The sequence below is a fragment of the Athene noctua genome, chromosome 1 (genome assembly GCF_965140245.1).
Source record: "Athene noctua chromosome 1, bAthNoc1.hap1.1, whole genome shotgun sequence".
Lineage (NCBI taxonomy): Eukaryota > Metazoa > Chordata > Aves > Strigiformes > Strigidae > Athene > Athene noctua.
Window position 1 is genome coordinate 131,203,068 of NC_134037.1, and position 13,643 is coordinate 131,216,710.

A 13,643-nucleotide genomic window follows, 5' to 3' on the forward strand; every position below is an offset into this window, starting at 1 on the left:
GGAACCATTGGTAGTATGCAGGAGAATGGTATCTCTCTTAATGGTAAAAAAATAATGAAAAAAACAAACCCAAAACCTTCCATAACAATCTACAATTCTTGTTTCTTTCTATGTACCTGGAATTAATATTGTCTCCAGGACTGCAGGACACATTCTACACTAGGAGAGTCTAGAGAAGAAAAGAGAAGGATAAAGAAGAGTAGTCTAATTGCTCTCTTCTGTAGCTAAAGGAGATATTAGAGAGACAAAATAGTCCAACTCTTCTCAGAGAACAGTGAAAGGACAAGAGACAACAGGCACAACTTGCAACAAGGGAAATTCTATCTAATAAAAAAAAATTTCTCCCCTTTCCCCAAAGGTGGTTCAGGGTGGCACAGGTGTCAAGAGAGGTGTAGGAATCTCCACCCTTGGAGGTGCTCAGGGCTCACCTAGCACCCTGATCCTGAGCACCCTGATCTATCCTTGAAGTTAGCCCAGCTCTGAGCAGAGTTGGAGAAGAAGCATTCAGACGTATCTTCCAGAATGAAACTTGCTGTGAGTCTGTGATAACATTGTAGTGTGGGAACAAACTGGAGGTTATCATAGCTTTTGCAGCCCTAGATGGGTTCTTCTTGTGGATTCACACCAAATTGCCAAATGTGGTTTCCATTACCTGGCAGTCATGTAATCTTTTGCTGACATTTGTCTAGGATATAGCTTGCAACTTCACATCACATTGCCCACGGTGTATAACTTCTTGGTGTTCATGCTGGTGAACACCACCCTGTGTATTAATGAAGAGCCCTCAAAATGGATTTGAAAAGCCAGTTTAACCCTTGACAAACAAAAGGTGCCCAGCTTACTTTTTCTGAGTGCACTCTCGTACTCTTTGTGTTTGTTTTGGTCTATCTGGCTACTCCTATATTGCTACACAGCACCAGCACTCTGACATAGTGCTGAGTCCTGGAAGACGCCATATGCCACGGGCTGTTCTCAGTGGTTGCTATAGGTCTCTCTATCTCATACTGTTCTTCAACACTGTCCCATCAGGATTTGCACCTTCAAACAACTCTTATTACTTCTTGCCATACTGCAGGCCATGTCACATGCACCCTCAGTTTCAAGCTGTTAATCACTATGCTGGTGGGCTATAACACAACCCTCCCACTATTCCAGGCACTTTGAGCTGAACGCCACCCCTTTTCTGGTCATGATTATGTCTTAACGCCACAGGGGAACTGATAGGGCCCACAAGTTACCTAGGACAAAGCTGTGGATAAGGACAGGGAATGGTCCATGGCCCTTCTATGCTGGGTTGTGCAGAGATAACCTTGAGACACCTTTTGGTTGAAGCTCTATCAAACACCTGCTCAGGTAAACAGGAATTCATGGTGTTCTGGTCTTAGAATTTAGTGTGGCAACTGAGATTCTCACCATAGCACAGGACCAACCTTTCTCAAAACTCTTGTGGGAAACCTAACAGGCTGCTTTGGGAAAATAAGATAGTAGAAAGTACAAAATACACAGGCTTTAACACTGGTGCATTACACACCACCTAGAATTTAGACAAAATAAAATAACATCTACCTGTTCATGTTTCACCATTCTTAGGCACTTCAGGGACAAATCTTGGAGAAAGAGTGGAAGAGTATTTTTTCCCATTCAACAGCTCTATGTCTTCCAAAACTGTCTCAGGAGAGACTCTACCTTTTATACCTTCCATTTCCTTTTATTATCATGCTTGTTTTCACCAGGACAGCACAGTGCTTTACTAGGTAATCTGCTACCCACTCACCCACTCGAGGTGACAGGACCTTTGGCATCTGTCCACAATCAGTTCTGGACATGCATGTGCCTTGTGCACACAGACTCACAGGGTGGCTTTTTTGAGGCACCCTCTGGCACATGTGTATCCTGAGATTCCCTGACAAAGTAAAAGAGATGGAGTAAAACATAGTTATGTGCCCCCCACCGTCTGGAGGATTTTCCACAAGACATTTCTTCTACAGTGCTAGAAATGTGTATGTTTCAGTGAAAGAGTAGATGCTGCCTTCTCCACATGTCTTGAAGATGTGATTCCAGGTATATGCCTGTCTTGTGCCAGGTCTTGTCTTTTGAGTATTCTGAAACCATCCAGAAGGGAGAAGTAAGATAAATACAGCTGTAACTCTGACACTGGTGACAAAGCTGGGTGACAGCAGGTGGCCATACCTGCCAATTCTGTTACTCACTCTCTGCTTTCTTTCCTTCTTTCTTCTGTTTGTCTGTCTCTCTTTGTCTCTTTCACCAGTAGCAGCCATATTATTACACAGATGTCCTGACTGTGGGTTGTGCTGTGGGGGTCGGCTGCTGCTTTGGGACACCACTTGGAGGCAAGTGGCTGTTCTGTTTCCTTTTTCTCAGGGACCTAAATCCTCTCCTGCCTAGTCCTGTCCTCCTCTCCCCTTTCTTGCACTGTAATTTTGATCAGCCATCTACTTTGAACGAAGAAGCCTATCTTTAGCATTACCAACCTCCCCAGCTTCTCTGACACAGTCTTTTTTCCACATTGTCAGCCTTCTGGAGGCAAGAGGGGAAGGCTCTCTAGAAGTGGTCTCCAAATTGGGATGTGCCTACCCCAGGGACTGTGTAAGGTGATCCACTGGGGTGTGGGAAGGAAATATTGGAATTTCTATTTTTTTACTGAATCTTAAAAAAATTAAAAATCAATTAAGATTTACTAATATTCAGTATGCATATTGGCAGTGGTGCCCTCACTCAGTCCATATGTCAGATGGCCACTTGTCATGAGGTGTCACAATGCAGAGGGTTGACGGTGGTGTGCTCACTCATCTGCTCACTTTTGGCATACTGCAATGTATCGCAATCAGTGTGTGACCACTTAAGTGATTTATGGATTATATTATCTAATGTTAACTAAACTAACCCTCACAAAATGGACAAGTGGATTAAAAAGATTCCTTCAAAGAAACTGCATATTGAAGATAATACTAATAATGCAAGCACAGATGAATGACAAGAAGATAGCAGAGCTGATAGTTCTCCTACTCCTAGCACAGGCTCAGCCACATTATGAGGTACAAACAATGACTAGCTAATCAGGTTTGACAAGAAGTCGGGAAAAAAAAAAAAAAAAAAAGGATATTTAAATACGAATTTACATCCACTATCATTAATGAAAAACCTCACCCTAACAGTATATTGTGCTTTGAGAAGTTAGCTAATGACACTATGACACCATCAGAATTAGCAAGACATTTAAAAACTAAGCATCCAGAACATGAAGACAAATCTCTACAATTTTTTCATCAATGTTTTAAGCTATGTGATGTTCAACCCAGTACCTTACAAAATTTCACTGACCTTAATGATACACGTATAGAAGCCTCCTTTGAGATTTCTTGTTTCATAACAAAAGACAAAAAGCCACATACCACTGGGGAAACACTTGTTCTTTCTGCCACAGTAAAAATGGCTGAAATAATACACAGAAAACAATACAGTGGCAAACTAAAATGCATTCGTCAGCAAACACTGTTGGAAGTTGCATATAGAAAACATTACTGAAGGTTTGAAGGAATAAGTATCAGTACAAATTACCCAGTGTTAGAGGCTTGCTACGCAGCTGAATGAAAGTACAGATGTTTCTAACATGTCTTAGCTTATGGTATTTGCTACATTCTGTTTCGATAGTGAAATACATGAAGAACTATTTTCTGTAAGCCACTAAAGGAAAGATCTGCCAGAGAAGCTATACTCTCAACAGTAAATTACTTCTTTAATAAAAATGTTTTATGGAAAAGCTGTGCAAGTGTAGCAATCGGTGGAGCAGCTGCTTTGACTGGCATAAGAAAAGGATTACATGGTAAGGTTACATAGATAGCACCACACCTGAAATTCATTCACTGCATTGTTCGTAAGCAAGCTATTGTGGCAAAGAAATGGGAGACAGACGTGCACAAAGTGCTACAGGATGTCATCAATGTGGTTAATTTCATCAAAACAAGACCTTGAACAGTAGAATCTTTACATTACTTCAAATGAGATGGGGAGTGATCATGACAATCCTTTGTACCATAGAGACATGTGCTGGTTAAAAGAGTTGTATTTAAAGACCAGTACACGTTTTTTTTCTATGAAAAATGTGATGATCTCTTCCATGATGACAAGCATCTGTCAGTGTGTAACGAAGTGTTAAACCAAGATTTTCAAAAATAAAGAATATCAATATTTTAATCAGTATTTTTAGTGAGAAGAAAAATATTTTTGTTCCATCAATAAATAATGCATTCTTTTAAAAAATTTTATTTCCTCATTTTCATCCTTTTTAAATTTCTATTTTTTGTGCATGTTTTATATTGTACATAATATACAGTAGTACATGTATATATTTTTTAAATAAATATACATATATTGGGGGATACATGCTCCAAAATATTTTATTGGTAGGGGTGCGTGATCAAAGAAGTGTGGATACCACTGCTCTAGAAGACTACTTAGAAGCCTCTCTCATGCTTCTAACATTACACTTGTGATTTTAACTTTGGTCCCTTTCCAACTCTTTCTAGGGGTTCTTTTCAGCATTGAGGTCACTTCTACTTACTTTGCTGTGCGCAATTATTGGAGAGGTTTCTTTGCAGCTACCTTTAGTGCCTTCATTTTCCGAGTCCTTGCTGTTTGGAACAAGGATGCAGGTAAGCTAAGAGCCACTCCTACTCTCTTCATAAAATGTTGCTCTATTAATTTATTATTTTCTATCTTCCTTAAAACTACAACCGTGTATGATGCTTGAAACTTCTGCCATGATGTGTGACATCCAGCAGTACAGACAGAAAGAGAAGGGAAAGTATCTTATGTCATCAGTTGTATAACCCAACCTATTCCTAGGTTATGACTGAAAAATGACTGAATATGAGTCTTTGGCAAATAAGAGGGCCCTGAGGTGGTAGTTTTGCTTCTACTCAGCATAATATCAAGGCTGCAAACACAAAGGTATCCCATCACAGAGTATGTGATACCTACTATAGTGTATGCTGCTACTATCTGCTGAAAATACTGTGGTCTGCTTTGGTCATCTCTTGGCTAGAAGCATAAAAAACAAATAGTCTAGAAAACTGAGATGATAAAATGATTAGGAGGCTACAGGATTGGTAGAGTCTGACTGGAGGTCCTGAAAAAATAACTGTCTCAAGTAACTGAAAAGCGTAAGCGCAAATTTGTGAAGACAGAAATAGCACAGGACAAGCTTGTTCAGGAGAATATTTTAGATACTATGGGAATGGAGTTCCAGCTGATGCTGAAGGCTACCATTTATTTGTAAACTTCTTGTTTATAATGTCTTTATCTTTTATACTTACAGTTGTATCTATTTTATTGATCTGAGCTCCATGTGGGCAGTTCCTTTACTTAAAACTGCTATAATTTATGTCTCTTGAATTCACAGGGTTGGATTTTTTGTTTGTGCTAAATCATTATTTGGCTTGAATATTCTCTTGAATGTAGAAAGTGATTACATCTTTGTTTGTGAAACACTGCCTCATATTGAGAGGTATTCAACCATTAGTTGCTCTAAACCATCTAAAACCATTATTGCTCTAAACCTAGTCCTGTCTGACCAGTTAACAAGTAATTAATGCCTCCTGTAATTATCATATAATGTGAGATTTTTCACTGCTTCTTTTCTGTTCTCATTGTGTGAATAATTCCTTCATCCAGGGCAAATTTGAATTTATATCCCTCCTTATTCAGCTGCATTTCCACTCTGCACTTGATTATTAATTTGTACTTCACCTGTTGGCATACAGATATTTACTATTTCCACACAGTTAGGTACCTCCAGGCACATAAAGCAGGATAGGTTTCAACATCTGTGTCATTTTAGCAATGCAACACTTCCAGGAGAGGTGAGTTGGAGAAAATGAGGCTTAGCTGATATTTTCCATCTCTGATTTCTAAGGCTTTCATTCTTTTGGTATCAGCCAAAAAATTTGCAGATATAACTTCAGAGAGGCTCAGAGTTTTGTTTCTAGAAGGCAATCACAATGGTGCATGACACAGCTTCTTCAGATACGTAAGCACTGCCTGCCTCGGCAAAGAGAGTTTTCAGAGTCAGTGAGTATAGTGGGAAGAGATTTTATTTCCTAGAGAATGGATGGTAGAAAAAACAAAATAAAATAAAACCCTTTAAAAATCTGGGATTGTAGCTAAAAAAATATATACATTCTCTGAAAATCTAGAGCGTTAGGATTGCAAATGCTCAAAAATAGCACTACTAAAATCAGAGCAGTCTGCCAATCTGTAATATTGTGTATAATGTCACGAAACCACACAGCACCATGTATAAACTAGTTCCCCTGTCCTGTCACTACCCTTAGCTTTTATGACATTTAACTTCTCACCTTTCCTTCATTCCCTTTCCTTCTTAACCACTTTCTTCTCTCACAGTTACCATCACAGCCCTGTTCAGAACGAACTTTCGTATGGATTTCCCCTTTGATCTGCAAGAGCTGCCAGCATTTGCTGTAATAGGGTGAGTTCCCAGGAACCTGGCTTCTTGCTCTACAAAGGTTATCATGTGAATTCTGTTAGGAATTCTTTTGCAAAACAGTTACATACATCCGTTTTAGACATTTTGATTGTTACAAATAAGGCCTCTGCATTCCTCCTTTAGAAATTGTGCCCATGTAGTACAATGGGTAAGGAAGGAAATGTGGGTGTTTTCAAAATGTTTGTTATTTCCTTTCCACAGAAATTAAATTCTGGAGACAAAAAAAACACAAAACAAACCAAAACTAAGTCTAACTTGGTCTAGGTTCTGGGTGTAGTTTTACTGAATGACTCTTTAACCTTTTTGATGGCATCCCCAAATGAACTGACCCAACAAGTACAGCCTTTTCACCTGACAAAAATGGGATGAAAGACTTAACCAAGAAGTTTCCCTTTTACAAGGTCAGAACAGTTATCCTTTTCAGGAAAGGTTGGTACTCGACATGGTGGCAAGGGTAACTGAACCATAATTGGATTCAGTGAGAAAACAGTTAATTTATTAAGATGAGTGTCAGTTTTATTTTATTTGTGGAGATATCTGAGATGGTTTCATTTGTGGAGGAAATTTTGCAAAATGAAAGAATGAACTTAAGAAAAATGAGAAGAGAATTGGGAAATGCTAGAGAAAAACTGCATTTGGAATTGCTGTGAGGAAAAGTCTAGGGTCAGAGTTGAGAGAGGCTCCAGGGAAATCACTGCAGAGTAGTAAATGGAATACGCTGTAGGAACAAATACTTGTGCTGGTGTTGTGAACGTATTCTGTTGTAAGACCTGGATACAAGATCAGAAATATATTTGAGGTTTTCCGACTCAATATATAGCCTATATAATATAGGCTGACCTCATATTCATTTACTTGAATATGAACTCAAGTGGGATTTTTTGAAGACATCAGATATGTTGAAAATCTATGAATATACAGGAGCTTTTGCTAGTCACATGTATCCACTTTGTTCTTCTTAAATACATTTGCATGTTGAACTCGGGGGAATCCGTTTGTTTAGACTGACAAGGAAGAAGGTAATCCTTAGGGTTTACAGCTGATAGAATGCAAAACTTCTTATTGTGTTTTGAACAGAGTTGGCAGAGCTGGGGTTTTTTCAGTACTCCACATAGGCTAGGAAAGGAGTATGCCAACTGCAAAATGCTTTCAAATGCCTGGGTGTTCAACGTGGCATCTTTTTTTAAAAAAAGCTGGATAGTCTTGGATGAAGTCCTGATGACAACTTAGAATGCTCTGAATTCTCTTAACATTAAGTCTCAAAGTTGGACTCTTTCTATCCAACATATTTCTTCACTTTCAGGTAGGACAAAAAAAAAAGAGCCAGCCCAAGCACTGTCAACAGGTAGATCTTGTTCTTCTACGTCAGCAAATGCTAATTTGCAAAATATATACAGGAGGAGCACTTCTATTTTACTGGCAAATTGATAGGCAGAGATGGATGTATTTTTTAATATAAACTAATGCAAAGAAATTCAGTTAACTGTGCAGCCCTTAGGCTAAACAGTGCTGGCTTAAAATATTTAAGAGAAGCTCACTGGACATGTTTGTGAACAGCTTCATACTTAGTTTAAACTTGTTTCTATGCAATTTTTAAGTGATCGTGCAGGATCTTTTTCAACATACAACTTTTTACGTAAGCTAAATTAATCTTTAAATGAGATTTGGCAAAAGCCTGCAAACCATATAACAAAGGAAAATTCCCTTATTTTAAAAAAATAATAGAATGAAAATGTTATATGTTTATTCTCAGTATTCTGTGAGTTAATTTTATTTGCCACATAATATAATACTTCCCCTAACCAATTCTAAATGCACTCTTTTTTCACTCTTTTTTTTTTTTTTTTTTTTTTTACTTCACCTTTGAGTATTACACCCTATTGATCCAGGTCTCATTAAGTTACAGAGCATAAGGATCAAGGCCAGTCCTCAGACAGCTATAATTTTTTTGGCTTTATTAGTATCAGGAACATAGGGCTAAGTGATTAGGATCATGGAGATTACATACTTTGCTTTAGGCATGAGAGTTGCTATTACTTTTAATATTTGATGTAGGCGTATAATTTTGCTAAATCAGAGTTAAACTCCCCTCATTTTTATTATTTCCTGTTCCAACTCGATGTCTAAGTTCTGACAATACTGGTCTTTGCCCTGTTGCTCTTTGTCAGCCCCCACTGAGATCTGTCAGTCCTTTTTTATAGATTATTTTATAGGTTTTTATAGAGGAGATTTCCCCCTATATGTAACAAATAATTTAAGTGGTGAAATGGCAGTGTGTGTGACAAAGAGATCCAAAATAATTTCCCTTCTTTCATCAGGGAGTCAATGTCTTTAAGTGAATTTCTGTAGGAGTAACCCTCTAGGTGACATTTAAAAGACTTTATGAAAAAAACTTAAACTCATTTTCTTGACTGATGGTTTGTTTATTATCTGTTGTTTGGTATGATTTTATTTCTTTCTGCTCCACTTTAGGATATGTTCTGGATTCCTTGGAGCATTTTTTGTTTATCTCAATCGCCAAGTGGTCCTATGCATCAGGCGTCACACAGCTCTGAGCCAGTTTCTCACCAAATAGTAAGTGCCTTTGAAGTTATTCTCTTTAGGGATCAGATTTTTATACCCTACTGGTATTGGATAGTAACAAATGTTTTCTGGAAGCTAGTAGAACTATTTCACGTGTAATACAGTAAAACTATGAGAAACTGAATTTATATGAGAGTAAGATATCTATAAACATCAAGAGAATTTGTTCTGCACTGGATTTTCTTTTTCATCAGCCCAAATAGTTTCAAATAGCTTCTTGATTTAGAAGGGAGACTCTGTAATATTCATTAAGAGGTCAAGGCATATTATCGATTGGACAGAAAATGTTTTTAATTAGAAAATCAATGGTCATGCTTCTTAAGATCATGCTGCTTCTCTTTATTTTTTTTAGAATCTGTAAAAAATAAACTCAACATTTATATTTTAAGAAAATTAAATACAACCGAAATCTAACTATGTCTTGAAAACCTAACTTAAAAAAAAAAATCAAAATGTAGGCAAAAATATAATGTGCTGCAGTACTGCTGTTACTGCATACTTACAAACCAAATACTGAAACGGATAGTAACCAAATGATGTGAATTGCAGCATGGAAGAGAAATGCAAAACAAAATAAAAATTTAAGCCATAAAGGTTTTACAGGGCACCTGATACTTTTTTTTTTCCTCTCTAATTAAGTTATAAACTCCGAAGTTATAACCTGAAGAAGAAAAGGTGACTAACTGTAAATGTCTTCAGTTTCTTTCCAGAATTCTGATGCCATGAGATAGTTGAGAGGTGTGGAGGATCTACATTTCTTAGCAAAAGTTGCAGATCTGAGTAGAAGAAAAACACTAGTTAAAAAGAAGTTCAGACTAACTTAATTTATCCTGTGGAAGAAAAATTTTCTTTCTTCATTATGCAGCATTACTCACAAGCACCAGCAGAGCCATCAAACAAAGTTAATAGAGAAGTGGAGCAAAGCCTGAAAAGCAGGAATTTACTTTAAACTTTTGAGCAATTTCTCAGAATTTTGTAGGTCCTTAGACTGAAAGAAATTAAAGGTTATCTTTTGTCTTCCTAAATACCACAGTACCTCAGCTAGGACTTCCTGTAGGGAACACAGTAATTTGTCAGGGGAGACCTCACTGGATTAGTCCAGCATGTGGAGGCAGTTTACACTCATGTTGTCTTAGTGCCCACGAAGTGTCACAGTGTACCCAGAAACCCACCCTGGGATTGGATACAACAGTAGGAAAACACAGATGGCTTCAGCCTGCTCTCCAGTTATGTCCCACTGGCCCAGCACACTTAGACCCACCGGCCACCAGGGACACCTTCCCAAAAACTGTGATGGTCACCAACTCCATGGAAAGGAAAGCAGTTTTCCTCATAAGAATTAATGCAATGGGGGATGCAAAAATGTATGAAAAAAAGAGTACATTTAAATACACTAGGACAGGACACATTACAAGGGGCATGAAGAAACAAGACTGGTATAATCAGGACAAACGGAGGAGGTGCTGTCTTTTGGCAACAGGTCAACACATCATTGTAAATACACATCCCACACCTCATGTATTCAAGTTTGTGTATTTTGTAAATCCCTCTCTCCTTCCATCCCCTCCATTATATCAATTCTGATGGGAAAAATGGCTTTGTTGACAGTTGAACTCTGAATCATGATGATCAGTGAAGCAGGGCATTAAATTGCCAGTAACAAAACTCCAAAGCAATGGATACAGAGGTGGCAGAGAGCTTTCATAGAAACAGCATTCATAGTCCTGAAGTGATAGTGCTACAAGAAAAGAATGTGAGTGTATATTTTAATAATTTTTTCTTTCTTTTCAGCCGTCTCATATACCCTGGGGTTATAACCTTCCTTATAGCAACTGTGACCTTTCCTCCTGGATTTGGGCAGTTCATGGCAGGAGAGGTGAGAGTGGGATGTGTATTTGCAATTCTGCAGAACAATCTCCACTTAATCCTGTGTCCCAATAACCTTATGTCATGGAAAGGGGAAGAAAGAAATGGGAGGAGTTTGGACTGAGGATATTTTGAAACTCTTGATCTTTGCTATCTCCTTCATATAAAACTTGAAAAAGGTCCACTCTCCTAAGCAAGTAATAATGAAGATGTTACCCTGTGTGTAAAAGTAGTTATCCTTTCATCAGTTCAGATGAAGTTCCACCTCTCTTCCTGAAGATTAAAAATGTGAATTAAGTTTCATAATCATGAATTACTGAAGTAAAAATCTCCTCCACTTCCTTGGAACAGAGGTAGAACATTTACTCCATCTAATCTCATGGATCATGTGTGGGTTTTTTGCTGTTTAGTTGATGCCACGGGAAGCCATCAGCTCTCTCTTTGATAACTATACCTGGGCAAAATACACAGGAGACCCTCAGATCCTAGGGAAATCCGCTGCTTGGATCCATCCTAAAGTCAGCGTCTTCATCATCATCCTGCTCTTCTTCCTCATGAAGGTAGGAAACCCAGCTCACCAATAATGCTTCTCTACTCAGAATGCATGTTCTTGATCCTTTGTAAAATAGTTTTTGAATTGCCTATAGGTAGTTGCTGGGTATTGAATGAAGCACAACTGCAATGGATTCTTACATATTTTGATGTGATGTTTGCCCACCTTGAATGGAAAAATGCCAAAATTATTAGGGCATAGTTTCCTGGCCTTAATACAGTGACCTCCTTCACTGCTCCCTAGGTCATCTTCCTCATGCATCCTGCTGAATGACCTTTGGTACCCACTGTGTAGTAGTTGGTAGGGAAAGATTTCTCAAGTTCCACAAAAACAAATAAATAAGTAAAAAGCTCTCAGATAATTTATATTTGGTCCAAACAAAATCTGATACAGTCTACTTTATATTCCTGACTACAGATAAGTGACAAATAAGGATATGCAAGCACAATCTCTAGTTGCGTGAGGCTGAAGGATTTGTTAGCAGTACCATAACTTGATGGAGAAATGCAGCTGAAAACAGTTTTGCTCATTTCTCGTAAAGCAACAGCAGATAAATTTTCTGAGCTGACATGGTCTGTGAAAGTCACAACTGTTTCAACTTCTGAAACTGGTACATGACAGAGGAAGAGAAGAGATTTGAAACAAGAAAAGATTCTCTTCCAGTTATATTATATTCCTCTTTTCAAGAAGAAAGAGGTTTTTCTTAAAAAAAAAAAAAAAAAAAGAGATAAGAGGGTAAAATGGTGAGGTTTTTTGTTGCAAGGGAGCAAAAGAGCTGAGGCCACCTTGTAATATCAGTTGAATATTTCAGTACATCAGGAAGGGACATCAATGATTGAATGACACAGATGATTCCACCTAAAGTAAAATACTGTATCAAATTTCTGTCAGACACTTAAGGGTTTTGCTTCTGGGATAACCGACTGTAGTGCATCAAGCAGATAAGGTCTCATTTACTTAAATAGAAGAGGGATGGACTACATAGTGTATCTGTCTTGAGTCCATCTGTTCCTCTTTGGAAGAGCTGTATCCTCAGACACTAGATTCATTGGATTTGTCCCATCAACAAAAGGCCTTCTCAGCTCACTAGATAACTGCTCCAAACAGTTTATTTTTATCTGGATATATTCAAAGTTGGAACAGACCACATAATAACGAAACTACTTTTTCAACACTGGGAAAAGACTTGGCCTGATTCTCCATTGCACTGTAGTCCCAGTTCTCAGCTCTATTTGACCTGGATTTGGTAGTGCAAAGAAGCTTACTTAGCAGTACTTCACTTCTGCAGCTTCCTGGCCTCTGTAGCCACCTAGGAACATTTAAATAGCCTATGAAATGAAGAGCAACAGCTAGTATCAAACTGATGTTCCAACCATCCTCACAGCATGTTCCTCTACCACAGGCTGAGCAATGCTGTTCTGCTGACTCTCTGTTACCTTTGTAGAGGGCTTTCCTAAATGCCAGGCTATATATCGGCTTCATTTTCCCTTTTGTGCCAACCATCCTATAAGAGTTACAGTAGAAGAGCTGTCTTGGGTTGGATTTCCTGTAGACCAAACTGTCTACAGATTAGTATCTCAGCTGTCTACAGCTACAACAATGTCTGAAGAGGCATCACCTCCTCAAAGGTGCACCTTGAACAGGAAGGATTTGCCCACTCTGAGATTATAGTCCTGAAATACCTGAAAGTATTGCTCTTGATGTGCTGGACCATAGCTGTTTCTCTCCTATGGATGGTACTGCTGCAGCAAGGAACATCTTGCCAGTACAATTCTTTGTACAAGCTTTTGAAACAGCAGCACTCTCTGTGTTTCCCTCAACTGTGGAAATCTCTTGTCATATTGCCTGAGAAAGTCTGAGCATATTGGCCTTTGAGGTGCTTGTAAGATTAGGCTGTTGGCTCGAGATGAAGTCTGTATGTGCTGGGCTAAGTCAGCATCTGAATTGGTCTTAGCAGTACCAGGACAGATTTCATCATGTTGCCCAGATCAGTGATAGGACAAGAGCAGTGATAGGACAGATAGACACAAGCTAGAATAAAATAAACTTATGGCAGTTGGACTTCAGGGAAAAAAAATCTCACCTGAGTTTGTGTCAGCAGTGGCGCAAATGCCT

The 13,643-nt window shown here is 38.4% G+C and overlaps 1 protein-coding gene across 1 annotated transcript in view; it reads left to right on the plus strand.

Annotated features, from left to right (window-relative positions):
- The window catches only part of CLCN1 (chloride voltage-gated channel 1), a 63,018-nt gene that overhangs the window by 39,350 nt on the left and 10,025 nt on the right, over positions 1-13,643 (plus strand). Inside the window, exons 7-12 of the mRNA XM_074927340.1 lie at positions 2,273-2,351; positions 4,548-4,673; positions 6,424-6,508; positions 8,999-9,100; positions 10,901-10,985; positions 11,386-11,535. Of these exons, the coding sequence (XP_074783441.1) occupies positions 2,273-2,351; positions 4,548-4,673; positions 6,424-6,508; positions 8,999-9,100; positions 10,901-10,985; positions 11,386-11,535 (627 nt within the window). The remainder of the gene's footprint in view (positions 1-2,272; positions 2,352-4,547; positions 4,674-6,423; positions 6,509-8,998; positions 9,101-10,900; positions 10,986-11,385; positions 11,536-13,643) is intronic.